At 59.6% G+C, this 26,918-nt stretch overlaps 1 protein-coding gene across 1 annotated transcript in view; it reads left to right on the top strand.

The window, feature by feature from the left end:
- Positions 1-26,918, top strand: part of DCPS (decapping enzyme, scavenger) — a 34,888-nt gene that overhangs the window by 5,288 nt on the left and 2,682 nt on the right. The window contains exons 3-4 of the mRNA XM_004614153.2: positions 20,183-20,328; positions 23,431-23,544. Of these exons, the coding sequence (XP_004614210.2) occupies positions 20,183-20,328; positions 23,431-23,544 (260 nt within the window). The remainder of the gene's footprint in view (positions 1-20,182; positions 20,329-23,430; positions 23,545-26,918) is intronic.

Raw genomic sequence — 26,918 nt, 5'->3', positions numbered from 1 at the left:
CTGAGTGCAGAGCCAGGAGTAACGCCTGAGCATCGCTGGGTGTGACCCAAAAAGAAAAAAAAGGAAAAATGTGCTGGCAGGGCCATCTCTGCTTCTCCATCTCTGACTGGCCAAGAGACACCAGCTCCCACAGGAATGGTCACTTTGAGGTCTCAAGGGCCCCCGCAGGTGCCCAGGAAGGGGCTGAGTACGGGGTGAGGAGCAGGGGTGCTCGTGTCTTTAGGGGCATCAGGGTTTAGTGGCTGGGCCAGGTCCTGGAGCTGTGGAGATGAAGGGACAAACCGGCTCTGTCCTCCCAGCCTTGTTTGGGTGGGAGCACTGAAAAGAGAGAAACAGTCTCAGCAGGGTTAGTTGGAGAGAATATTGGACCCGCAGCCAGTCCCGTTGTAGGTGCTCAGGAAAGGCCCCCTGAAGAACGAACACCCAAATCAAACGGTCTCTTGGCTATTTTTGCCTGTGGCAGATAACGCGTGACCACAAGGGGGCAGCCTTTCTCAAGTCTTGTTGTGCGGTGCCGGGGCCACCGAGTCAGGCATCTTTGGGACTCACAAGCTGACCGTGTCCAGTACCTTGAAACAGTTCCTGCAGCCTCAGCCCCCCGAGTGAGCCCTGTGCCATGAGATTTTCTCCCCTCTGGATACACCGTCAGCCCTCCTTGCCCTAACATTGCCAAGGGGAGCCTCCGCCCTCAGTTTCTGAGCTGGCTGCCCTTCTGACTTCTTACGCTCTTTCTCTAGTCATTGCCAATTCTCTTCTTCTGTAGCTCACCCCCAGGTCCGGGTGGGGGCTGTCTGCTGGAACAGTTGGTGGGTGGGGGCATTAGTAACCATGGGTGCAATTGGGGGTGGGGGCTTTCTGTTTATTCATTTAATTAAAGCGGATTTCTGAGGTGAGCTGTGCTGAGTAATTCTATTTTTCCTGAAAGGGGGACACGAGGCCGGAAGAGTCGGCGGGGCTTCTGCTCCAGCCTGAAGGTTCCGCAGTGCTCTTCCATACTCCTGGGGCCTCCAGGGGATGCACCCGGGTGCCCCGTGGCCGCACCCCATTGCGTGCCGAGTCCAGGCATCCTGGGGGTGGGGTGGAGCCGGCCTTACCCACCTGGGGTCCCAGTACATCCTGAGCAGTGGGTGGCTCGAGGGGGTGTAGCGGGTGGTACCGTGTTTGCTGCAGGCCTGTCTGGGTCAGCCAGATTTGAACCGGAGGCCTGGCTTTGCCCCTGACCGGATGCGAACATGGGGAAAATTGACCGGATGTGGGAAATGTCTGAGTCTGTGTAGCAAACAGGAAGTGCCTGTGGCCCGCCAGGCGCAGGGCTAGATATGGGTCAGGTGGAGGTGTCCACGTGAACCCCAATCTCGATCTTTAGACTTGGTGGAGCTGGGAGGGACAGCCAGCCAAGAAGCCTGTGCGTGCGTGAGCGGCTGTGGGGCAGGGGGGCTGCCCCCAGCCAAAGCCCGAGGGCCCCTGACCTGGGCAGGGGAAGTCTCCGCCTCTGCAGCAAGTTGACGAGGACGGGCCGTGCTCGGACTGGGGTCAGTGGGTGGCTTGCCGGCAGGTGGTGCGCTCGGTTCCTTTCCTGTTAGTGGGCCACTAATGGAGCCCACCTCTGACGGTTCCAGAATAAGTGAGACAGGGAGTATCCAAAGACCGTTTCAGCCTCTGGCTGCAGCAGCAGTACGCCCTCCCCCTCCCCACCACTGGACCGGGCCAGACAGAAGGTGTAGGATTTGAGATGAACTCGGGTGGAGAGGCAGTGAGGATGGAAGGGTGGAGTTCCAGATTAGTCAATCCAAGATTAATCTGATCTGGCATTTTAATTCTATCTGTCCAATTAAGACTAGGGGATGGGGGGGGGGGGGGCGAGGCTGGAGCAGTAGCCCAGCGGGTAGGGCGTTTGCCTTGCAGGCAGTTCAATTCCTAGCATCCCATATGGTCCCCCAAGCACCGCCAGGAGTGATTCCTGAGTGCAGAGCCAGGAGAAACCCCTGTGCATCACCGGGTGTGACGCAAAAAAATAATAAATAAATAAAAAGAATAGGGGATGGGCTGACTCAGACAGGAAACAGCAGCTGGATTCCTGGGCAGGCTTGGACTCTGTGCTCACCTACGCCCAGGCCGTATTGGTATTGGCAAAGCCCTGCACCCGGCCAGGGTGAGGTACTGAGCACAGGAGTCTCGCCCGTGCCTTTATGGCTGATCCATCTCCTTTTTTTTTTTTTGGGGGGGGGTTTTGGGTCACACCTGGCAATGCACAGGGGTTATTCCTGGCTCATGCACTCAGGAATCACTCCTGGCAGTGCTCGGGGGACCATATGGGATGCTGGGATTCGAACCCAGGTCAGCTGCGTGCAAGGCAAATGTCCTACCCGTTGTGCTATTGCTCCAGCCCCCGATCCATCTCTTTTTTTTTTTTTTTTTTTTTTTTGGTTTTTGGGTCACACCTGGCGATGCACAGGGGTTACTCCTGGCTCTGCACTCAGGAATTACTCCTGGCGGTGCTCAGGGGACCATATGGGATGCTGGGATTTGAACCCGGGTCGGCCGCATGCAAGGCAAACGCCCTACCCGCTATGCTATCACTCCAGCCCCCCGATCCATCTCTTTGAGCTGTGTAATAAATGTCCAACTCCTCAACCTCCTGAGTTTTTGTATGCAAGTCTTTCATACAATTCTCCGGAGCCCAGTAGTACATGGACCTGCTGTGTGGATTTCCACCTAATTCCAGTCAAGCTGGGGCCTTCCTCCCCACCCCACCCCACTTTTTGGATTTCTGACCACACCCACTGGTCCTGGTGGGGGCTGGGGGGGAGGAGGTTGGGAGGGAGCGTCAGGGATTGAACCTGGATTGATCGTGTGCAAGGCAAGTGGACTATCGTTTGCCCACCAGGGCCTTTTAGAAACACTGGTCTTTGCTTCTTTTGGATGTTTTTGCTCCTGTGGCTCGAACCCATGGGCACCCACATCTGAGGCAAGGCCTGAGTGAGGCTGTTTTTGCCTCAGCTTTTAACTTCCTCAGCGGATTTTTCTGCCTTCACCTTTATCTCAGAAATCCCCGTTGAGATAAGATACATAAAACCCCAGGCATGAGACTGCCTATTGATAGGTATCTGCATCTGATACTACAGTAACTGTTGACCTTTTCTTCCTTTCTTCTTTTTTTTGGGGAGGGCCACATCCAAGGGGGACCAGGGTGCCCAGCTCTACCTGCTGTACTGTCACGGCAGGCCACGGCCCGCTGACCTGGGTCCATCCAGCCCCACCCCACGCCCCAGAGCCCAGCAGGGTGATCCCTGAGTGCAGAGCCAGGGGTGAGCCCTAAGCACCCCCTGGAGTGGCCCCCGAACTAAACAGCAAAAATTCCACAGGCCCTGGGCACTGGGTCTTGCTCCACAGCTCCACTTCAGCCCGTTTGGCTTCAGTCCTGCTTGATCCCCAGCACCCCTTAGTCCCTGGAACAACCACTTGAGCACAGGACTGGTCAAGATTCCCCGACACAGCCAAGTGTGGTCCAACTCCCCCTCCCCCCCCAAAAAAAAAACCCAACATGTATGATTCCATGGACCTTGAACCAGAGAATGCAAAGTACTGAATGTCAGCTTCACATGTAAGAGATCTGGATTTGAACTGGGCACTGTGATGTCCCCCCAACACTGCTGGAGTGACCCCCCAGGCACAAAGCTGGGAGTAGCCCCCTCCAGTCCTGCTGGGTGTGGCCCCCAAATAATAAATAGACATCCCTTAGGCCTCTAGGGGCAGCTTGTGCTTCCTATGAGGAAGGGCCAGGACAGCAGCCTTACCCCTCGTGTGGGGGTGGGCAGGGGACCCCTCCCATTGAGACCTCATGCCCCCTTTTCTGGAGGCCCAGGAAAAGGCCGTGGTGAGTGTGTGACCCAGAAATCCAAACCACCTTTGAAGAGACCCAGTTGTTTCCTCAGGTTGGGGGGGCAGGGACTGGAGCCCCCCCACCCCACCCCCTCTGGCTGCAGAGAGCGCCTGGCCCTTCAGCTTTCTCCCCGTGTCCTCCGTGCAGCCAGATCTGGCACAATCCAGCCTGTCGCATTTGTTTCCCCAGCAGTTATCACTCCTGATAGAAACATCTAGATAGCAGGTATCAACTCACCACAGAGGTGCAGCATCAAGTATTGGACTCCTCCTCAGGTGGTGAAAAGGAGTGAGTCTTGGCCCTGCATATCAGAAAGGGCGCGTCTGCACACAGAACCAGAAAGGCAAGACCCAGGATACACACTACAGACACACAGCATGGGATTCTGATTAGATCATTTAACAGAAGAAAACCAGAACACAGTTGACTGCTGAGGAATGCAGCTGATCAAATCTCGGGGACCAAAAAAAAGTGATTAACCTCTAAATCAATATAATCCTATTCCCGATGGGGCTGATCAGAGAGAATGCCAGGAGTTGTAGCCTGTTGTTTCTTGGCTTCAGTTACAAATGTTCTGTTTTTTGTGGCTCTGGACCCACACCCAGAGGTGCTCAGGACTTATTCCTGGCTCTGTGCTCAGGGGTCACTCCTGGTGGGGCTCAGGAGACCGTATGTGGTTCAGGGAATTGAACCAGTTTGAACCAGCTGCACTCAAGGCCAGTGCCTCAACCCCTGTACCACCTCTGACCCCTGGGGTCCTAGTTGGGGTCCTTACACAGCACGCAGTTCGTATTTTTATGCAATACATCTGGATATAATGCTGGGTCTCATTCCCCTGACCCTGAAAGAGCCTCCAGTATGGGATTGTTGGGAAGGACGAGTAAAGAGGGTTCTAAAATCTCAGGGCTAGGACGAATTTCTGAGACCGCTCAAGAAATTCGACTATCAACGGGATGATTGATGATGATGATGATGATGATGATGATGATGATGACATCTGGATATGCGTATGGTTGTTTTTCATCTTATTTTCTCTGGGTTTGGTTCTACATCCAGTGGTGCTTAGGGGTTATTCCTGGCAGTGCTTGATGGGCCGTGCAGTGTCAGGGCTGACATCGGGGCTCCTGCAGGCAAAGCATGTCCTTGACTTGGAGAGCTCCCTCTTCCACCCCGGCCCACGCTGACCTGATGTATTTGGGAAATCCTGAGCTTCTCTGTCTAAACCCACATTGTCTTCTGTGCACTAGCTATAACTTCCTAGTTAAACATCCAGAAGGGACCAGGGATTGGGGCTCAGTCTTTGAGGTCTGGGCTTCCCCCCCTGGCACTGCTAAGTAAGTAGGGCCGAGAACTAGCTCTACGGGCAGGAGTGTGTCTAGCTAGCAAGCTCAGCGGTGCCAAGTTGGACTTCTGGCACTGTGGGGGTGCCCCCCCAACACACACACCCCAGGGTCTGAGCAAAACCGTGTCACCAGGGCCAGCACTGGTGCCTCCCGCCAAGTGTAAGCCGGGAGTGGTATCCAGGACACAATGATGGGAAAAGCTGCAGGGCCCGAGAACTGCCTCCCCGTTACCCCTCCCCGTTACCCCTGTAACCGGCCCCTGCCCTGGTTTCCTGAAAGTGAAAGTGAGAGGCTGCTTCCTCTGGGTTTGGGAGACTGGGGGACTTCCCCTGCTGATATCTGCCTCTTCTCGGCGCCTGACTGCCCCACAGCACGGGCATGACCTCTTCCCTCTAGTCACTGAGTGGCCCCTGCCTATATATCCTCAGCCTGTCCCTGGCAGCCTGCCCGCTGTCACTGAGCCCAGGGGCCAGCAGGGAAGCCTGACCAGGCGCGTCTCAGCCAGGGCACCTGGTGCGGGGTGTTGGCAAGTACCTTCTGCTAAAGGGCTCCCCGGCTCCCAGAAGTACGCAGGCCCTGTGGGGAGTCTCTCCTCACCCCGATGCTTCACTGCCGGACGAAGGTGGGTCTGTGTGATGGTGACGTGTGACTGGAGCTGATGACAGGCTGTGCTCTGGACGCTCTGAGCTAGGCCATCAGCCCCACCATCGCCTTCTCAGCCCCACTCTGTCCCAGGGCCAGGGGCTCAGAGTCTCTCGGCCGACTGGTCAGTGAGAGCCCCCCGAGGGCCTCCGTGACCGACACCGAAACCAGCGTGCAGGAAGGTGCGACTACTAGCAGGGTCTCAGGGCCAGCCCCAGCGATCTGGGTCCCAGCTGAGTAGGAAGGCACACACGGCTCTCTCCTTACCCCAAGCTGTCGCTGGTCAGATTACTTGTGGGTCGTTCAGGAACCCTAAACACATCATTCTTACTCCATCACCGTAGGCTTTTGTTTTTGCTTTTCTTGGGGCTGACCCCTCCTCACCCCACAGGGCTCAGGTCCCTGACTGGCTCTGTACTCGGGCCACTCCTGGAGGGCTTGGGGGACCCTGTGGGGTCCCGGGATTGAACCCAGGTCAGCCGTTGTAGGTTTATGGCAAGCTTTACGTTTTATGGGTCATGTGGACCATCCACTCTTTAGGTTTTATGGATTCACTCGGGCCCCATCCACACTGGTCCCTACCCCTGCCCCACACACACCTGCCCTATGCTACAACCCCTGCTCCTGGCCACCCCCACCTTCCATCCACAGTGCATGTGTTTTTTGGGGGGTATTTTTGCTTTTTTTTGGGTCACACCCGGTGATGCACAGGGGTTACTCCTGGCTCATACACACAAGAATTACTCCTGGCAGTACTTGACGAACCATATAGGATGCTGGGAATTGAACCCAGGTCAGCCGTGTGTAAGGCAAACGCTCTACCTGCTGTGCTATCGCTCCAGCCCCTATGCATGTGTTCTTAATGTTCTGGAACATTCTGCTGCCTAGCGGGAAGGAGATCTGTGGGCATCTTGTAGGTGTTGCTTCTAGGTGGATGCCAGCCCGGTGTGTTCTTGTCACTCTGGTCCCGTCCATGTGTGTGGCTCGTTCAGTAGAGTGCCCCAGAGCACCCTCCCCCCACTGCCCAGTGAGTGCCCCCCACTGGGAAGAGGGGGAGGCTCCTGTCTGCCCAAGGGGGGCCCTCTCCTCCCAGCATTCTCCAGCTCTCAAAGTCATGGTGACACGTCTGTGTTTTTGTGCAGGTTGTGCCTTTTCTGTGTTTTTTGAGATGATCCAGCCTGGAAGTTCATTACTTGCTATCTCCCTCCTTCCTTCCTGGAAGGATTGTTTCCAGAACACTCTTTCCTGCCCCTGCTAATTGTCGGCCTTCCCGAGCCCTGTTCTCTGAACTCGGGACCTTTGTCTAGGCGGGCGTCCCGGGCCAGCTGCACGCAGGCCTGATGCTTCTCAGAAAGACACGGCGGGGAGCGAAGTCCCCTCACCCTGGCGTGTGCTGGGTGGTGAGGGCAGAATCCCGCTCTCTTCCCCTGCTCCTGCTCTGGGGGTGCCGGTGCATGGTGTCTCAGTATCTTTGTGGCTGGTTTGGTTTCTGGTTTTTTGTTTGTTTGCTGCTCTCTTTGTCTCTTCTAAAAGTTTCCAGTCAGTTCTCTTTACTTTTGGTGTTCTGGCATTCAGCAAGGCTGTGTCGGGGGTGGAATTTCTTTTCATCACTGATTTCTTTGGGAACTTTGGGACCCTTTGACTTACCGTCAGATCATGGGCGGGGTAGATGGCTTGAAGGCTGGAGCGCCTGCTTTGATGCGTGGGCTCTGGTTTCCATCCCGAGCACTGCTAGGAGGGGCTCCAGACTGAGTCAGGAATAGCCTCCAAACACTGCCAGATGTGGCCCCCAAACCAGTAAATAAATTGGAATAAATTTATTTTAAAAAGTGATCCTCAGGGGCTGGAGCAATAGCACAGCGGGTGAGGCGTTTGCCTTGCATGTGGCCGACCCGGGTTCGATTCCCAGCATCCCACATGGTCCCCTGAGCACCCCAGGAGTAATTCCTGAGTGCATGAGCCAGGAATAACCCCAGAGCATCGCCGGGTGTGACCCAAAAAGCAAAAAAAAAAAAAAAAAAAGTAATCCTCAGGCTGAGGGCTGGAGCTATAGCACAGCAGAAAGGGTGTTTGCCTTGCACACGGCTAACCCAGGTTCGATCCTCTGCTCCTCTAGGAGAGCCTGGCAAGCTACCCGTGGCATATATTCGATATGCCAAAAACAGTAACAACAAGTCTCACCATGGAGATGTTACTGGTGCCCACTCGAGCAAATCGATGAGCAATGGGATAACAGTGCTACAATCCTCAGGCTGGAGTGATAGTACAGCAGGTAGGGTGCTTGCCTTGCATATGGTCAACCCAGTATCAATTCCCAGCATCCCATATGGTCCCCCGAGCACCACCAAGAGTAATTCAGGAGTAACCCCTGAGTATTGCCAGTGTGACCCAAAACTCAAATAAATAAAACAGTAAGTCTGCAATTTTGCCAGCGGAGCCTTTGATGGTTGTGTGCATGTGTCTGTCTGTCTCCCTGCCCGCTCTGCCCCCAGGACCACTTCCTTTTTCCCTCTTACTGGAAGCACTAGAGCATTCTGCTTCCTCGCCCTGCCCGTGAACCGCCCGGCCTGCCTTCCCCGCACACATCCTCTCTCGCTTGCCCTCAGCTGCGTCACTGACACTTTTTCCCACAGAGGTTTCTCAAGGGTTCACGGGGACTGCTCGAGTAAAGGGTGTCTCCTGGTCAGATGGACACTGCGGAGGCCTTCAAGAGCGACGCCACTCGCATTCTCACTGGTGCTTTCTCTGGGCTGCTGCAGGCAGGGAATTTCTGCTTTCTATACATGAGTTAGACCTGGGAGGGGCTGAGCCGGAGACTTGAACCCAAATTGGGTAGACAGGAAATTATCTATAAAATAATCAAAGTCAATCATAATAAAGGATAAGAAATACATACAGTAATTTGGATCAACTATGAAATGTCCTGAGGCATTAGTGTCAAGATAATAAGATCATAAAATATTATCTTTATTATTAGAGATAATAAAGATAAATAAAATAGCCTGTTCCAGGAAAGCATCAGTGTGGGTAATTTTAGGAATCTCAGTGGCAGACACAAGAGGTGTGTCTCGTTGGGCAACTTGACCAGATAGGGCTGTCAGGGCCAGGTCTGGGAGCCGGGGGCAGAATGGAGTGATGCTGGGGGCCTCTGGAACCTCCCGGGGACCATTGAGCAAGGAGGGTATCAGGCTGCCAGGCCTTGAAATGGGGCCTTAAACTGGGTGTCTGTCTCGGGGGCTTTTGCTAGACCACTTCAGTTCCCTTTGAGCCCTCGCGCTTGAAACCTCCTTCCCTCCATTGCTCGGGCTTTTATTTTCCGAGTGTCTTGCTCTGGCTTTTACATACGCCCAATTGCGTTCGCTCTCTTTGGCACACTCATTAGAACGGAGTTTAACAATCACCTCCTGTGGGCCTGAGAGATAGTGCAGCAGGTAAGGCACTTGCCTTGCATGTGCCTGATGCGGGTTCAGCCCTCAGCATCCCATATGGTCCCCCTGAGCCCTGCCATGATAATTCCTGAGTTCAGAGCCAGGAGAAAGCCCTGAGTTAGCACTGGGTGTGGCCTCAGAACAAACAAACAAACAACTCATCTCCTGGCCCATCAGCCGTGGCATGTCTGTGAACATCCTGGTCCTGGCTGTTCACTTTGGCCCCTCTGCTGTGTCCCTACCAGGCAGACCGCTTGGCAGTGGTGGGCTGCTGGGGTGAGTGCCTGCCTGGGCCTGGGCCTCACCTCCTTGAGGCTCCTGTCCCTGCGGCCTCCTGCTGTGCGGGCAGCTGCCTGGGTGGCCGGCTGGTGGCCTGCCTGCATGTCCCTTGTACTCCCCCGCCCCCCTCATGCTGGCCCGGGGTGCACAGAGGGAAAGAAGCTGGCGCGCTGGGTCTCATCTGGCCTGTGAACAGACGCTTCCGCACTCGGAAAGGGTCTTTTTCGAGAAAGGGGCAGTGGGAGCAGGCAGGGCACTGCGTGGCCAAGGGCCCCAGCACAGAGCATGCCCGCCGACTCCAGCCTGCCGGCGCTGCAGGCTTCATTAGTGCGTGGACAACCAGCTCGCCCCACACCCCGAAGTGCCCACCGCAACACCCCCCACTCACGGGCACTCCATGCTCGCTCCCTCCCTGCCCCCCCCCCCCGTGCCCATTTTTCAGAGCTGTCTTCGCTTCCTAACCCACTGGCTCCCTCCGCGCCTGCTCTTGCAGACCAGTGGGCATCTAGAACCTTCCACATCTCTCTCTCTCTCTCTCTCTCTCTCTCTCTGTCGGGCTGGACGCGTGTGGCTGGGCTTTGTTGGGGAGACCCCGGGTGGGTTCCGGAGGGGCTGCAGAGACAGATCCCGTTTTGTTCACAGAGCATGGTGCAGGGGTGGGGGTGTCCATACCCCATGCCCAGGCGGGCGGGAAGCAGGGACACAGCTGCGACATTGTGCTGCTGCATGTGGCCTCTGACGGGGACACTCAGCCGCATGCACCAGGAAGTTCCAGAACCTTCCTGGGAGAAGCTTTTTGAGAGACCAAGCTCGTCCCATGGAGCTCCCGGGTGGGCTGGGGCGGTGCCAGCCTCCCCTGGCCCCCAAACTGCTGACTCAGTGGGAGAGCGTCCTACTCATGGGGTCCTCAGACAGGCCACAGAGGCTCAGCTCGATCTGCACCCTCTCCCTAGGCACGTGAGCCCCTGCAGGGAGATGGATCCAGCAGCACCAGCTTGGGGGTCACGTCCAGGAAAGGGGCAGAGCTGGACATTGAATTGCTATTTGAGAATACTGATTTAAGAACAAATATTCTGAATCATATGCTGTTGCTTCCTCTTTGTCTTCATCTCCTCCTCCTCTTCCTCCTCCTCCTCCTCCTTTTAGTTTTTTGGGCCATACCCAGCAGTACTTAAGGCTTACTCCTGGCTCTGTGCTCAGGAATCACTCCTGGTGGCACTCGGGGGACCATCTGGGGTGCTGGGGATCCATCAGGGCTGTGCTCCAGCCCTCGACCCCCGGTGCCTGGGGTCTGCTCACCTCCTCAGCACACACAGGACAGAGGCCTATGAGGAGGTTCACAGGTTCGGGCTGGCGCTTCCTTGCTGGATCCAGCTCCTCAAGTCCTCCGCGCGGACCGCACAGCGCTCGCCCGACAGCCTTGGGGGACGTACAATAGGGGGCTGGGGCATTCAGAGGGTCTTCTTCTCACCCAGGCACGGGGCCCTTGAGCAGAACTGGACTCGGCCTCAGGCGGCAGGAGGCGGGCGTACAGGCGGGCATGGTGTGGACAGAATCACAGGGGGGGGGGGCGGCGAGAGGGGCCACTCGAGGCGCCACCTGAGTCTCTCCTTTGGCTGCACTGGGCCGCCGGGAGAGCAGACGCTTGTCTCCCCGCGTCGTGTGCTCTGTGTCCCGACCCGCCGGGCTGCCCACCCCAGCCCCAAGCATTAGCCCCTGGGCAGCCCTGCACCCTGGGGAGCTGAGGCGCCTGTTCTGGCCCCCAAGGACACCCCGGCTCCCTTGAGACTGCTGCCTTCGGAGCCCCGGAGTCAGGCAGAGGGCTGCCTGCCACCTCAGCCCCCTCAGCCCTCCCCTCCCGGCCCCCCTCAGCCCTGCCCCTCTCACCCCCTCAGCCCTGCCCCTCCCCACCCCCTCAGCCCTGCTCCTCCTGAACCCCCTCAGCCCTCCCTGCCCAGCCTCCCTCAGCCCTCCCTTCCTGACCGACCTCAACCCTGCCCTGCCGACTCCCCCACCTCAGTCCTGCCCCTCCCCACCCCCTCAGCCTTTCCCCTCCCAACCCCCCTCAGCCTGCTCCTCCTGACCCCCCACCTCAACCCTCTCATCCCTCCCCCCAGTCCCCAGCAAGCAATGCCCGTAGGCCTGGCCCTGGCGGGAAGCAGAAAGGTGTTTGAGGGTCAGTGTGAAATACCTTAGAGGGAAGTGGGTGGGGGTGGGGCTCGCGGCCCTGCCCTAGAACTGAGTGAGCAGTGGGGGGTCTCCCAGCTCTGAGGCCAGGACGCTGCCCATCCCCACATTCTCCCTCATGGGGGTCCACAGTGAGCCCTCGGCAGCGTTTCCCTCCTTCCCTCCACAGCACCCCACCCCGAGGTGCCTCCGGGGGTGCCCATACAGCCTGGGAGTTCGTCTGGGCGAGGCAGAGGGCGGGAGCGGGAGCGGGCCCTGGCCTGCTGCCTCGCGTCTGCTCCCCTGCTGGCGCTAGCAGCCTGCTGTCCTGACACAGGTGGTTAGTGGTTTAGACCGTTGCCGCCGAGCACTTGAGGTTCCGGTTAGACCCCGACCGCGCCCCTGGGCTTTCTGAGAGCTCCTAGAGCTCTCCATGGAGTGCTCCCCGCCCCCCCATGGTGCGAGAGGGAGCCTGCTCTGGCCTCCCCCTGGTGCCTCTGGGCCCCCCGCCCCCCGCCCTCCAGCCTGACATCTGGGCCCCATCCGTCGGCGCTGGCTGCCCATAATGAAGGAGCCTGAAGCCGCAGCCTGAGCTCATCGGGTGGAGGGGCGGCCGGGCCGCGTGGGAAGGAGCGACGGCCGGGCTCTGCGTCTTGGCGTTTCCTGTGCCACAGAGCCAGGCGCAGCCCTCTGCACTGCAGGGTTCGCTTCCAAGGTCCTGCGCGTGTGTGACTGTCTCGCTTCCCAGAAGCCCCCCTCTTCCCATCATCCCAGCCAAGCATGAAGAGCTGCTGCCCTGCCTAGGGGGCCGCAACTGGGACCTGCTGTCTCCTTGCCCCTCTGTCCACACCCTGGGGAGTGGGGGATGTGGACCGCCCTTGTCTGCAGTGAGCAGGGGCAGGGGGCCTGGCTGCAGTGCCCCCGCCCAGGGCCAAGAAGGTGGCCTCTGCTTCAGGTACATCTTCGTGCCCCACCTCCTCCCAGCACCCAGCCTGCAGCCCCAACGCCCCCCACCCCCATGCACCTCGCCCGCCCTGTGGTCCTGCTGGCAACTGCTGCCGGGGCGGGGCAGCTCTCCTGTTTCTCCCGGTGAGGAGCTGCTTGTGGCAGAGAGTGGCTGTGGTGCAGGCCTCTGAGGAAAAGCAGAGAGGAAGGCCCGTGGGTTCGTGGTCCTGTGATGCCATAGAATCATGGTATCATGGTCTGTGGCATCATGGCCCTGTGGTATCATGGTCTGTGGCATCATGGTCCCTTGGCTTCATGGTCCTGTGGCTTCATGGTCCCGTGGCATCGTGGCCCTGTGGCATCATGGTCCGTGGCTTCATGGTCCTGTGGCATCATGGTCCCTTGGCATCATGGTCCTGTGGCATCGTGGTCCCATGGTGTCAGGGAATCATGGTATTATGGTCCTGTGATTCGTGGCATCGTGGCCCGGAAAGACAGTTGCTCAGAGGAGCCCTGCGCCACTGACACACCTGTGGCCTGGCCAAAGGCCTTCATCTCTTTGGCTCTCCTTTTTGGGGGTGTATTTGAGGCCATACCCAGCAGTGCTCAGGGTCTTAGTGCTTAGTGCTTAGCTCCTAGCTCCTAGCCCAGTGCTTAGGGCTGTTTGGGTGGGGCAGCGCTCAGTGCTGAGGTCTAGCCTGGGCTCCCTGTAAGCAGAGCCTGTGTCCCGCCCGCTGAGCTATGTATGCCCTCGGCCCTTTGATATATTATTTGTGTAAGTCATCTGTATTTGGTTTAGAAAATACTTTTCTCTTTTTAAAGACGAAACTTAGAAAGATCGTAAGTCTGTCCAGGGGCCCCAGAGCCGAGTCCTGCACGTCTCAGGGCTGCCCTGGCCTTCGGGACTGCTTTCCTGTGTACCTTGTGCCACTGACACGGCAGGTTCCTGTCTGCAGACCGTGAGGTGCCCAGTGAGGCTCGACACTCACAGCTAACTCCTGCTCCCACTGGGCAAGGATGCCAGGGTGGGCAGCAAATGGGTAGGTCAGCTGGCCTGCAGCAACTGAGAGGAGATGGAAAAAAGTCAGGGAGACAGAACCAGGAGAAGGCGTGAGCAGTGAACGGGGTGACCCCGAGAAGTGACTGGTGCAGACTGTCTTCCTGCCCGCCACCCCCAACGGGGCAGAGGAAGCGGAGGAAAAGAACCAGAGAAGCAGTTCCAATGTCTAAGACTAAAGAACTTGACCCCCAAGATAGCACGGACTCACCCAGTGAGCCAGCCCCTGCCCTCGGTCACCCACATGGGGACAGGGAGAGAGTGTCCAACACCAGTGACATGGGTTCTAGGCTATTGTAGAACCATAAGACAGCTCAGAGGATTGGGGCATGAACTTTGCATAGAGGAGTCCTGGGTTCAAACCCAGCACCACATGGTCCCCCGAGCACTGTCAGGAGCGACCCCTGAGCACAGAGCCAGGAGTAGTCCCTACACACTGCAGAGTGTTGCCTAAGCACCAAAAAGACAGTGTGTATTGGGGGTGGTGAGGCAGATTTATGCAAACAGGAAAGTAACGTGGCCGTGAATTAATGAAGCGTTTATAAGAAAATTAAGCCAATACAGTCATTGCTGACTCTGTGTGCCCCAAAGAAAAATGAGCCTTAGCGTGCTCTCCCGGCATTTATGTCTCCATGGAAATGGCCGCATCGAGCTGACCGCCCCAGAGTTGCTGGAGGGGGGATTAGAGGAGCGGAGGGTGCCCCCAGTGCACTCAAGGGCACTAGGCCCAGCCGTGCTTTGCTGTGATGGACTCACCAAGAACAGCAGCAGAACACGGGCAGCGAGGAGGGACAAGATGCCGAGACAATTGCCACATTCTGAGGTTGTGGGGGGGAGGGGGCACCCTCTGCCATCTGCCATGCTCTGCACTCAGGAGTCACTCCTGGTGGTGCTCGGGAGACGATATGGGATGCCGGGGACCGAACCCTGGTTGGCCACATGCAAGGCAGGCGCCCTCCGCGATGTGTCTCGCTGGCCCCACATTTGTTTTTTTTTTTGTTTTTGCTTTTTGGGTCACACCTGGCAATGCTCAGGGGTTAACTCCTGGCTCTGCACTCAGGAATAACTCCTGGCGGTGCTCGGGGGACCATGTGAGATGCTGGGAATCAAACCTAGGTCAGCCGAGTGCAAGACAAACACCCTACCCGCTGTGCTATCGCTCCAGCCCCTCTGGCTCCACTTTTGTAATGGTGTGGCTAGGGGGCCTGGGGGGGAGCAGAAAGCTGCAGGAAGCTCCGTGGACCCCTGAGCAGACCGGGCACACCTGCAGTTAGAGCGCACGCGAGGAACGGTGTGAGAGAGGCTTTGTGCAGTGCCCCAGGAAGTGCCTTCCGCAGGACAGACTGGGGCGTTGTTTCAAGCTCCTTTGTAAGGATCCCAACCGGAGGTGCGGGGGAGTTTGCGGCACCGTGCATGGAGCCAGCTGGCTGGTGGTGCCAGGCACCATCCCTTCGGTGGGGGGGGGGACTCTGAAGTCACCTTTAATGGGCGTTGGCTGAAAAGGACAGCAGAGGAGGGCGCAAGCATCCTCTGCCCGAGGGGTCCGGGTGGACATGTGATGGGGGCTGTACAGCCCCTCACCCGCCCTCCCCTTCACCCCCTTCTTTCCCCCACCCCCCAAAAAAAATACCTCAAAACACCAAATGTCATTAGAGTTTATTTTGGAAGCAGTCCAGCCTGACACAGTGAAGTGGGAAGGGATGATTGAACAGGTAAGGTATGAAGCCATGGATGAGGGCAAGTGAATGAAGGAGAAAAGATGGATGGAGCCGGGAGGGAGGGGGAGGAAGAAGGGGAGGAGAGGGCGGATGAGGGGGAGGAGGAGAGGAGGGAAGGGGTGGGGGAAGGAAGTGGGAGGAGTGGGTGAAGGCGGAGGGCCCCTCAGGTCAGCGCCTAACAGCTGCTAGCAGTTGCCACGGAGAGTTCGCCGTGAATCAATAACATTTATTTAAAACAAGCAAACAAACTGATAGAACCATAGCAGGGAGGGTATTTGCCTTGCATGCGGTTGACCCAGGTTCGATCCCAGCATCCCATGGCGTCCCCTAAGCACTGCCGGCTGTGACTCCTGAGCACAGAGCCAAGAGTAGCCACTGAGCATCGCTGGGTGTGCCCACCTCCCCCCCCCAAAAAAATCCCCAAACACCAAATGTTACCAAGCTTTATTTTGGAAACCATCCAGCCTTACGAGCGGCGTGGCCAAGCTCTGCCCGTAACTTTGCCGCTGCAGCCCGGGCCAGGCCCTCTGCACACACTTACATGGTGTCGACACCGCTCACGAAGAGCACATCGCAGGCTGACGCTCCACCGCTAAGCACGTGGCCTGTGAGTCCCGAAAACGGTTAAGGAGCCCGGGACGCTGTTTCTCATCCCACAGAGCTGCCCGACTCCTCCTGGGGCAGGACTTGTCTGCCCCGACGCATCTGCCCCGGCCCCGAACCCCACGGCCCTTGAGTCAGCCTTGTCTCTTCTGCCTCACAAAGGCTCTTGTTCATTTGGGTTTTGTTTTTAATATCCTAATTAATTGATTTTTTAATTGAGTCACTGTGAGATACACAGTTACAAAGTTGTTCATGACTGGGTTTCAGTCATACCGTGTTCCGACACCCGCCCCTTCACCAGTGTTCATTTCCCACCCCCAGTGTCCCCAGTTTCTTCTGTCCCCCCCACCCCCTCACGACTCTATGGCAGGCACTTGCCCTCCCTCTCTCTTTCTCTCCCTCCCTCTTTCCCATCCTTTCTCTCTCCCTCCCTCTCTCTCCCCCCTCTCCCTCCCTCTCTTCCTCTCCCCTCTTTCTTTCTCTCCCTCCCTCCCTCCCTCTCTCCCTCTCCCTCCTTCTCTCCCTCCCTCCCTCTCTCCCTGCCTCTCTCCCTCTCCCTCCTTCTCTCCCTCCCTCCCTCCCTCCCTTTCTCTCTCCCTCCCTCTCTCTCCCCCTCTCCCTCCCTCTCTTCCTCTCCCCTCTTTCTTTCTCTCCCTCCCTCTCTTCCTCTCCCCTCTTTCTTTCTCTCCCTCCCTCCCTGCCTCTCTCCCTCTCCCTCCTTCTCTTCCTCCCTCCCTCCCTCCCTCTCTCCCCCCTCTCCCTCCCTCTCTTCCTCTCCCCTCTTTCTTTCTCTCCCTCCCTCCCTCTCTCTCTCTCTCTCTCTCTCTCTCTCTCCCTCCCTCCCTCCCTCTCTCTCTCTCTCTCTCTCCTTTCAGGTATTATGGTTAACGATACAGATACTGACAGGTTACCCTTCACTTCCTGTCCGGTGTGTTCATTTCCGACTCTCATTGTCACCGTGGCCCCTCCTCTGTCCTAACTGCCGTCCGCGCCCCACACACTCGTGGCAAGCTTCCACAGAGCCTCTTGTTTCACAGAACGTTCCTGGAGGGGTTTGTGCTATTGCTTCATCGTCTGGGCCGGAATTCCAGGCCCCTCCCTCCGGAGGCTGCCATGTCAGTTTGTCCTGCTCAGAGAGCCGCGTTCTCACCAGGCTGTCACGATCTCCCTCCGTGCTCGCGGGCAGTCTCCAGGAAGTATTTTTGAGGCTGTGCTTGGCTGTCCAATTCCCTGGCATATTTTCACGCCAAGGGTTGGGCACTGACTCTTGACCAAATTCCTGTGCATTTCCGCCTCGTCTCGTTGCTTGTGTGTACTCGGGCCCATGGGGGAGTATATTGACTTATCATTTCTGTCCCCCTCTCTTTGGGTCAGCAGTGACTGTTCTTCCTGGTCGAAAGCCTGCAGAGCCAGATCCCGTATCGGTACTTTTTCAGTGCTAGCCCAGGTGCAGAGGGCGAAATGGTTCCTCGGAAAGCACAAAGGGAAACTCCCAAGGAACTGTGGCAGGGTCAGAGAGGAGCGGGGCTTTCTGTGGCCCAGGATGCCCCAGAGAGGAGCCTGAGGAGGAGGGAGCAGCGTGGCTCGGTGGGAGGCTGCCCCCAGCTCACAGTGGGCTGCCGGGCACTGGGTGTCAGTGGAATGTCCCACGAGTGCAGCGGGCCTCCAGGGACCCCAGGGTGCAGACCGTTAGTAGCTCCTTAGGAGATGCAGCCTGGTGCGGACGCCAGCATGGCCGGGCCCCCTGGGGAGTGATGGGGTTGCCACTAACCAGACTGGAGGTAGGATGGGAATCCGTGTCTCTCTCCCCCAGTGCTCAGGGGAAGGCTGTGGGGCTGGCCCAGGAGGGGCCCACATCCCTGGCACCCAGGCCAGCTCGGACATCTGGGCAGGTGGGACCATCCTCACAGCCTCTGCTTTCAGATGTGCAATTGTGAGAGTCACGTGCTGAGAGCCTGGCGCCCTGTCTCCCAGGCCACCAGCTTTAGGGTGCCGCCCCTGCTGGGGCCCCCATCCTGGCCAGGGAACACCATCACTCAGTCTCCCACTGCCAGCCAGACTAGCGAGTACCAGTGGAACAGCACAGTAGGCCGGTGTGTGAGCTCAGCACTGCGTGCATGCATGCAAGGAAGGTCTGCGTGCTGCGTACATGCGTGCAAGGTCTGCGTGCATCGTGCAAGGTCTGCATGCATGCGTGCAAGGTCTGCATGCATGCGTGCAAGGTCTGTGTGCATGCGTGCAAGGTCTGTGTGCATGCGTGCAAGGTCTGTGTGCATGCGTGCAAGGTCTGCATGCATGCGTGCAAGGTCTGCGTGCTGCATGCATGCGTGCAAGGTCTGCAGTGTTGTGTGCATGGACATAGCAGGCACCGCTGCATGCAGGAGCTGGGTGTTCATGCACACAACCTCAGTGTTGCATAGATGTGTGCGTAGAGCTCAGTTCTGCATGTACGCGTATGTGTGCACATGTGGGCTTTTTATTATTTTTATTTATTTATCTTGCGGGGGGGCGGGGAAGCTGGAGATTGAATCCAGGCTCTCACTCAGGCACGGCAAGTGCTGTGCTGCCGAGCCAGCCTGTGTCCCCAGAGGGGCGTCTTCAAAGTGCTTCCCCCACTGCCACCCCAGCTTGCACAGCCCCTGGGGAGCAGGCTGCGAACCCAAATCCGAGTCTCAGTCCTGCCCCGCCCAGCTGCCTTCAGTGCCACAGCGTTCTCTGGATGTGTCTGAACCATCTCCTGCCTCTTGAGGTGTTTCACCTCCGACCTCTGACCTGTGACCTGAGCTATCCAAGTGGCGGGAAAGGCCAGACTCGGCACCCACGTCCCCCAGTGAGGCCTCCAGAGGCCCCGGGAGGGAGAAATGTGATGCTCGAACTCGGAGGCGGGTTTACCAGCACCTTCACGGGGCTGGGCGACCGGGGAGCCCTGCCTGCCGTGCTCTGCACCCGTGCCTGAGCCCGTGGGCTGGGGCCTCTGTCCCACCCAGAAGTCCAGACCCCACTTCTGCCCAACCACACTGGGCTGTTGGGAGACTGATGGGACCCGAGGCGGTGTGGCTGGGGTGGGCAGACGCCCCTTTCCCACCGACGTCCTGAGCCCCCGGGAGCCTGCCCAGAGCACACTCGTGCCCTCAGTTTGCTGCCTCTGAGCTGGGCCTTGGGAGGTGGGGTGAGAGTTCCCGGCTGCACTCACAGCGGCCTGCTTTGCTGCTGGCTCCAGTGTCCAGGGGAGGGTGTGCCTTGTGACCCCAGTGGCTCTCGGTCCCTCTGGGTGTGTCCCTGGTGGTCCCCACTCCAGGTGGAGCTGGAGCATTGCACCGTCCCGGGGTCCCCACCCTAGACAGCTCGGGATCAACCCTGGTCCAGCAGCAGCTGCCGGCCGGGCAGTGAGTGAGAAGGATGGCCCTGGGGCACTTGCCGAGAACAGGAGCGGCTCTTAGGCGGGGCCACCCGCTTTGCGGGGAGCTGGGGCAGGGTCTGTGGACACGTGAGGGACAGTGTGTGCCCCGTGATGCCTGCAGCGCCGCGGGCCCTGCTCAGGACAGCGCCCATGCCAGGATGAGTGAGCGAGCACGGGGGTGGCACGTGGGAGAGACTCGGGTCTGAGCCGTCGGGCCTGACGTAGTGTCTCCTCTGAAGGAGACATTGTTTGGCCTCTGCAGGCTGGAACTTGCCCGGCTCCGGGGGTGTGATGATCGTCAGCTGACAGCGGGGGAAGTCGGGCACAGGGGGGTCAAAGCATGAGGCCAGGGTCAGGGTCCCGCCTGGGGTTGAGCAGGAGTGGCTGCATCCTCAGCCCCGGGGGGCCATTTGGGTTTAACCCAGACTCTGCACTCTGAGTCCAGCAAGGAGCTGCTCAGCGTCTGGGAGCAGGCTCTGCGACCCCTCAGCCCCTCCCTGAGGAGGAGCTCGGGCAGGACCCTGGGGAGGGGAGCAAGGGTCCAGCCGCCTGATGCAGCCTCCTGTCTGCCAGATTCTTGCAGGAGGTGCCCAGGAATGGGGAGCAGGTGGCAGTGGACATACCTGTGGTCCTGCACCCTGCATTCGGGCAGGCACGGTGGCAGGATGGGACCCGCAGGGCCCCGGATGACAGCCTCAGCCTCGCACTGTCCTTGCAGATGTCAAGACGACCGTGGTTTACCCGGCCACCGAGAAGCACCTCCAGAAGTACCAGCGCCAGGACCTCCGGCTAGTCCGCGAGACAGGGGCTGACTACAGAAACGTCACCTTGCCACACCTGGAGACCCAGACCCTTAGCATCCAGGTGACGCGTCCGTGGACCAGCCTGAGCTCGGCCTCGGGCCCAGTGTCTCTCTCACTGGCATGCCTCCCGCAGTGCATGTGGGGCTTCCCGCCTCCCAGAGCCCACCTCCTGGGGCAGGACTCTGTCCCCAGTGTCGGATACACGTGTCTCACAGACTCATGGACACACACGCCTCTCAGACCCACACCTGTACACACACACAGGCAGCCCTCTGCGCACTCACACCTGGTACAGACTTGTATGCGCATATGTGCGCACACAGCCTCTCCCATGCAAGCATCACAGACACACAACCCTCCTGCACACACACACACACACGCACACACACACACGCACACACTCACAGATGCTCAGGTCACCCCTTCACATGCCCGGACACTAGAGCATGGAGCATCCTGGGGTGAGGCGGCTGTTGAGTCACTGAGGAGGCCCCAGACGGCGGCTGTTAAGTCTCTGAGGAGGCCCCAGACAGCGGCCCTGGTCTCGAGCAGGCCCTGAGGCTCGCTGGGGACACGCGGAGCCGTTGGCCTGTCCCAGGAGTTCGCGCCGTCTGCCTTAGGGTGCTCGTGTCCTGCTGGGTTGGGGGACTGTGTGCATCAGGGCCATTCCTGACACCCAGACTGACTCTCTCCACCTGCAGCCGTGGGTCGAGTGGTCAGCCTCCCTCAGGTGTCCCTCACTGCTCGGGCTGGAGTCCTGTCCTCTAGGGCAGCTCCACGTGCTCGTCTGTGGCATCTGTCGGCCGAGTGGTGGCCGTGTGGCCGTGAGCCTGACTTCCCGTCAGCCTGGGCCCATGCCCAGCAGCGCCTCTGCCCGCAACGGCCCCAGGTGGCCACTCAGAGCTAACCAGGATGGATGAGGCGGCTCCTGGCTGGCTCCATCTCCCGAGTTCGCACCCCGCCCCTTGAAGCCTGTATTTCCTTGCCTGACTGGGGTGGGGCCCCTGTGAGTGTTGCGCATAATCCCCCCCCCCAGGTGGCCCGGCCCCCGCCCCCATCCTCCACTCACTCCTGTGTCTTCCCCAAGGAAGGGGTGTTGGTCCCCGTCTTCCTAGACTGGGGGTCCCAGGGTCCTCCTCGTGCTGCTGCCCAGCTGCCTGTCCATGGGGCTCAGCCTCGGGGACATGGAGCCCCAAGTCCCGCCAGGCCCTCCCGGGCCTGCAGAGGGTGCTCCGAGCTCTGGCCACAGCGCTCTTTCTCAGTCCCCACGGCAGCCCTTTGGAGACACGGTCAGGCCCGTCTGACCCACTCCATGCCCTGAGCCCCCGCCACAGGGCGCAGGGTAGCCAGCTCAGAGCGCGGAGACCATCCCCCGAGAAGGCCCGTGTGAGTCACCAAACCAGCTCCCCAGAGGGTGGTCGTGACCTTCCCCCCGGAGCCTGTTTCCGGGTCTGGACAGTGTTATCCAGAGACCAGGGAACCATCTGGTGTAAGGGGGGTGATGGCCAAGGGCAGGCAGGCCTCCCTGTCACCAGCCCCTGGTGGGAATCCTCCCCAACCCCTCGCTGGGCTTCTGTCCACGTCTTGGGGTGGGGGGCTCTGACCCCTCTCCTATGTGGCCTTGAGCCTGGAATCAGGGCTGGAATCAGGGCTGGAATGGAGTGAACTGGGTTCATTTCTTTCCCTGCCGTGTGGGGGTCCCCACAGCCCCCCTCCGCATGGGGTCATGGTGGGCAGAGCTGAGATGGACTCCAAGCAGTGGGGACCCAGGGGACTCGGCCGTCCACCCCAGAGTCCGCACCGCGTCCCTGTCCCTCTCTGCCCCCAGGAGCGTTGGGGGCCTCACTCGAGTTGGGGTTCCCCAGCAGCACTCCATCTGTGCTGGGCTCGCCCGGGCGCTCCTCCCCGTCACCTTCCCGTGTAGCTGCCCAGCTCCCGAGGCTGCCCCAAGACCCGCCGGGGGCTGGGTGGGGACAGGCCCCGGCTTGCGCTGCTCCCACACTCCGCGCAGTCTCATCTGTGGGTGCAGGCCTGGCCCGGCCCCCCACAGAGAAGCGTTCCCCACCCCCAGCACACACCCCCGGCTTGGGGTGCTACAGGTCAGGTCCTGGCCAGACTCCTGGAGAGATTCCCAGGAGGGAAGGAAGTGCGATGGGGCCTCTCCCCAGCAGCCCAAGATCGACCCCCGGGAGGGGGCCAGCCAGGCTCTTGCTGGAACACCCATCTTCTAGTGGGGACCCGCGCTGTGACCGCCCTGTGGCCCAAGCAGGGCTGTGGCAAGCCCAGTCACTCCCTGGCAGGGGCCTCCCTCCCTCCCCCCACCCCCCACGCCAGGGGCACTAGGCCTTGGCTTGGTGCCCTTGACCTTGGCTGCGCTCAGGCTGGCTGGAGCTGGGCCTCGGCCCCCTCACCCTCCTCTCTGGCTCACTCTGATTCATGGCCAAGAGCTCCTGACCTTGGAGGAAGCTGCGTTTGCAGAGGCCCCGCGGCTTTGACCCCGGCGGGAAGGGGCCGGCTGCTTCAGAAAGGCCCCTGGGCCCCCGTGGTGATGGGATATGGCCTTGGGAGACACGTGGCCCCCAGCGCAGCTGACCCCGGGATGGAGCGAGGGCCGGAAACGGGGTCCAGGAGAGACGCCTGGCGCCTCAGCCGTCATGTGCTGTGTCCCGCTCTGGCTGTGTTGGCAGAGACGTGTGATCCCAGGGCAGAACCCCAGCAGGCGGGAGCCCTCACGTGGACGCCGCAGACCTCAGCCCGCCCTGGGGAGCGTGAGAAAGGGCCTGCGAGGCAGCACCCTGAGTGCTGACAGAGGGACGGGAGGCTCTACCCTGAGTGGCCGGCAGGACAGAGCTGCCCCGGGTAGCCTGTGGACAGAACTGTTCCGGGTGGCCTGGGGGACATCTAAGCCTGCCCCAAGTGGCCAACAGGACAGAACTGCCACGAGTGGCTTGTGGGATAGAGCTGCCCGGGTGGCCAGTGGACAGAGCTGCCCCGAGTGACCAGTGCGATAGAGCGAGCTGCCCTGAGTGGCCTGTGAGACAGAACTTTCCCGGGTGGCCTGTGGGACAGAGCTGCCCCGGGTGGCCAGTGGACAGAGCTGTCCCGGGTGGCCTGTGGACAGAGCTGCCCCAATGGTGTTGTGACTCGTCCCCTTTCCTTGCAGTGGGTGTACAACATCCTGGACAAGAAGGCGGAGGCCGACCGCATTATCTTTGAGAACCCGGACCCTGTAGACGGCTTCGTCCTCATCCCCGACCTCAAGTGGAACCAGCAGCAGGTACAGGGCCGTGACGGGGGCTGCCGGCCTGGGGGGCCCTCCCCAGGCAGATCAGAATCGCACTTGGGCCCCTTAGACCCAGGGCTCGGCCCTTTCTGGTGCCCCTCTGGGGCTGCAAACCCTCACCAGTTAGGTGCACCCCATCTTCCCAGCTCCTGTGGCCTGGGGGCTCTTGGCTATCTCCCTGCCCCCACAGTTGCAGGTCCCTATGGAGGCCTACCCCGTGGAGACCGGAGGTCCCCGCAAACCCTGGAGAGGTGCTCAGGTGGTCACTCTCCCCATGCCCACGCCAGGCCGTCACGCTCTCACTGGCCCTCAGTTCTCTGGGACCCCTCCCTCAGTGGATACTCCATGGCCCCCAGATACGATTGAGTCACCCAAGCCTGGGGTACAGCGCCATGGCCCACCCCAGCCCCCAGTTCTGTGTTCCCCACCTGGTGACAGATGCTCAGAATGGGGCAAGGAGGAGACCGGGAACTACATGGACATGCCTGTCTCTGGTGTGACCTGGGGGCCTGTGGGCAACTGCAGCAGAGCTGCCCCGACACTTGCTTGGTTTGGAAAGGGGTTTCTGGGCCTGCCCGCACCCCCCAATGAGGGTCTTTCCCCACCAGAATGAGGCTCTGGGGGACTGCAGCAAAGGGACAGTTTGACTCAGGGACACAGACGTGAGAGAAGGACCGCTGACAGCCGCCAGGGCAGGCCGGGGAGATGGGGTGGGGGACAGCTGGGAGTTGGGCATTTTCAGAAGGTCAGCACCTTGGCACGCAGCCAACCCAGCTTTGATCCCTGCACCCCCGAGCCCTCCAGGAGTGACCCCCGAGTGTAGAGCCAGGAGTATGTGAGCACTGCTGGGTATGACCCAGAAACAACAAAAAAACAAAGAAGAAGGTGCCGACGCTGATGTGATTTTTTTTTTTCAATTGAATCACTGTTAGATGTGGAATCACAAAGCTGTTCATGATTTGTTTCTATCATACAATGTTCCAATTTCCCACCACCAGTGTCCCCAGTTTCCCCGCCCTCCACGCCCACCTCCACGCCCCAGCTTGCCTCTGTGCTAGACACTTTTCTTCTCTCCAGTGTGGTTGTGAGGCTGAAGCAGGGAACTCCCCCTCAAGACTGTGGATTGCTCTGGAGGGATTGGGGGGCTCTGCTCCAAACCCACCCTACCGCCTGCCCCTGGGCAGGCCTGCTTGAAGACGCACCTCCCACCAGACCTCAGAGAACAGGCCTCTCCTTCCTGCCTGCTGACCTGAGCTGGGCCCAGATGGTCACTGCCTCATGGCCATAGGACTGGGCAATGCACCCTGGGACCCCACGAGTCCTGCCAGGCTCCCCCAGGCTGCCACGTGGCGGGGGGACAGCACCCCAGCTGCTGATTGTGTTTGTTTGTTTGTTTGTTTGTTTGGGTCACATCCGGCAGTGCTCAGGTTACTCCTGGCTCTGCACTCAGGAGTTTCTCCTGGTGTTGCTCAGGGGACCATATGGGATGCCGGGGATCAAGTCCAGGTCTTCTGCGTGCAAGGCAAACGCCCTCCCTGCTGTACTGTCCCTCCGCCACCCTCGCTGAGTGTTTCCAAGCTGTCCGAAGCAGTCTGAGACAGAGAGGCCAGGCTGGCTGCACCGGGCAGCCCTCACCAGGGAGGGTCAGGACGGGGTACCAGGCCCTGGTTTGGAGGTGCCTTCCCTGCCTCCCTGGAGCCCCCTGCCCCCAACTGTCCTTGTCCCAGAAGTGCAGCTTTATTCTCCCTCATCACCCCCAGTGCCTGGCCCCGGATGAAAGAGACAGTCGGTCCGTCTGTCCGTCCATTTGTTCATCCGTCCACAGGTTCTTGGTGTAGAGCTCAGCGCCAGCCAGACTCTGCCTCCCACCATGCTCAGTCCTGGGGCTGGCTCTGGTTGGCTTTTATTGGGGGGCCACCCCTGGCAGTGTCCTGGGAACCAGAACTGCTAGGTTCAGAGCCTGGGTCGCCCCGTGGGCGCCCCTGCCAGCCCCCTCAGCCCTGGGTCACACTCATGTCCTCTTCCCGTGGAACGGTCCTGCTGTTTCTGCCTCCCCGTGCCTTCCCGCCACGGCACTGCCGCCAACAGCCTGTCTGGCCGTGGTACTTGCTCACTGTCACAGTATTCCACTGTTGCACACTATTTTGTGTGGTAGAGCAGGGAGCCTCCCAGGCAGGGCTCAAGGGGCCCAGGGACCACTCCAGGGCCACACCCACAGCGTGTGGGGTGATTGCACCTGGGCCTGTTCTCTCACCCTGGGCTGTCTCCCGGAGGGGCTCAATGCACAGCGCTGGTGCTCACAGATGCTTTTATGATGGGGCTCCCTGGGACCGGGCACTTGGCTGTTTGCTGTTTGCTCAAGGCACTGGGGACCCCCAGCACAGTGCAGCGGGGTGGGACACGGGGTTTCTGCCCTGCATGTAGCTGCTCTCGGAGCTTCTGGCTATTGGTCTTGTTAATACACACGCATCCGCACATATGGGGGGCATCAGACATTCACTCCCCCTTAGTCACCTCCCAGGAACTCTGGCTCGTCATTCCGCCCCTCCTTGCTGCTGGCCAGGGAGCAGCTGTCACTTTGAGGTCTCTGACCTCCTGGCAAAAGGCAGTGGAGTCTTCTGCCGGGTGCCCATTGGAGACCCCCGCTACTGTTTCCCATCATCTCTCAGCCTTGGGGGCAGAGAGGCACCCTTGGTCTGTCTGCAGAAAACCTGCCAGCACAGAGGGTTTCTGGGTCAGGAGGTGGTTCAGGCCCTGGACTCCTGCCGCCCTGTGCCCAGCCCATGTGCTCATGCCGGGCGCCAGCCTTCGACCCTTGCCAAGCAGAGGTGTCATTTCATGCAGTGCCCAGGAGCCTAGATAAGTGCCACTGTTTACTGGGAGTGACAATGACGCACCCAGCAGCCGGCGGGCCCCGAGGCACACCCCTCCCCACCCTCCCGGGTCAGGCCCTGGCTTTTCTGCTGCCTTCCCAGAACCAAGGGTCAACGTGCCTGGCCTGAGCCACCTCACGGGGCTCGTGGGGGAAACGGGGGGCCCAGCTCGGTCATCTTCTTCTTGTCCTGAGCCCCCGACTCATCTGCAGCCGGTCAGAGCCACAGAGCCCAGATGCCTGCAGCTGTGGCAGGAGCAGCCGAGGCGCAAAAGCACCAGGACCCAGCTGGGCGTCAGGCAGCCAGATGGGAAGTGTCCTTCTCGGGGTGGGGTTCAGATCAGGGCCTCAGGGGGGCTGGTTGGGGGAAACGTGGCCCCCAGATGATCTGGAAGAACAACAGAGCAGCAGACTGTAGGACTGGGTGCTGCTGGATTCTCTCCATGCTGCGGTCCAGCCCCTCCCGCACCCTCTCCCACCCCCACTCCTCGGCGCC

Source organism: Sorex araneus, chromosome 3 (genome assembly GCF_027595985.1).
Source record: "Sorex araneus isolate mSorAra2 chromosome 3, mSorAra2.pri, whole genome shotgun sequence".
NCBI classification, from domain to species: domain Eukaryota; kingdom Metazoa; phylum Chordata; class Mammalia; order Eulipotyphla; family Soricidae; genus Sorex; species Sorex araneus.
The sequence above is the reverse complement of the archived record's forward strand: the minus strand, read 5'-3'. Positions and strand labels throughout refer to the sequence as shown.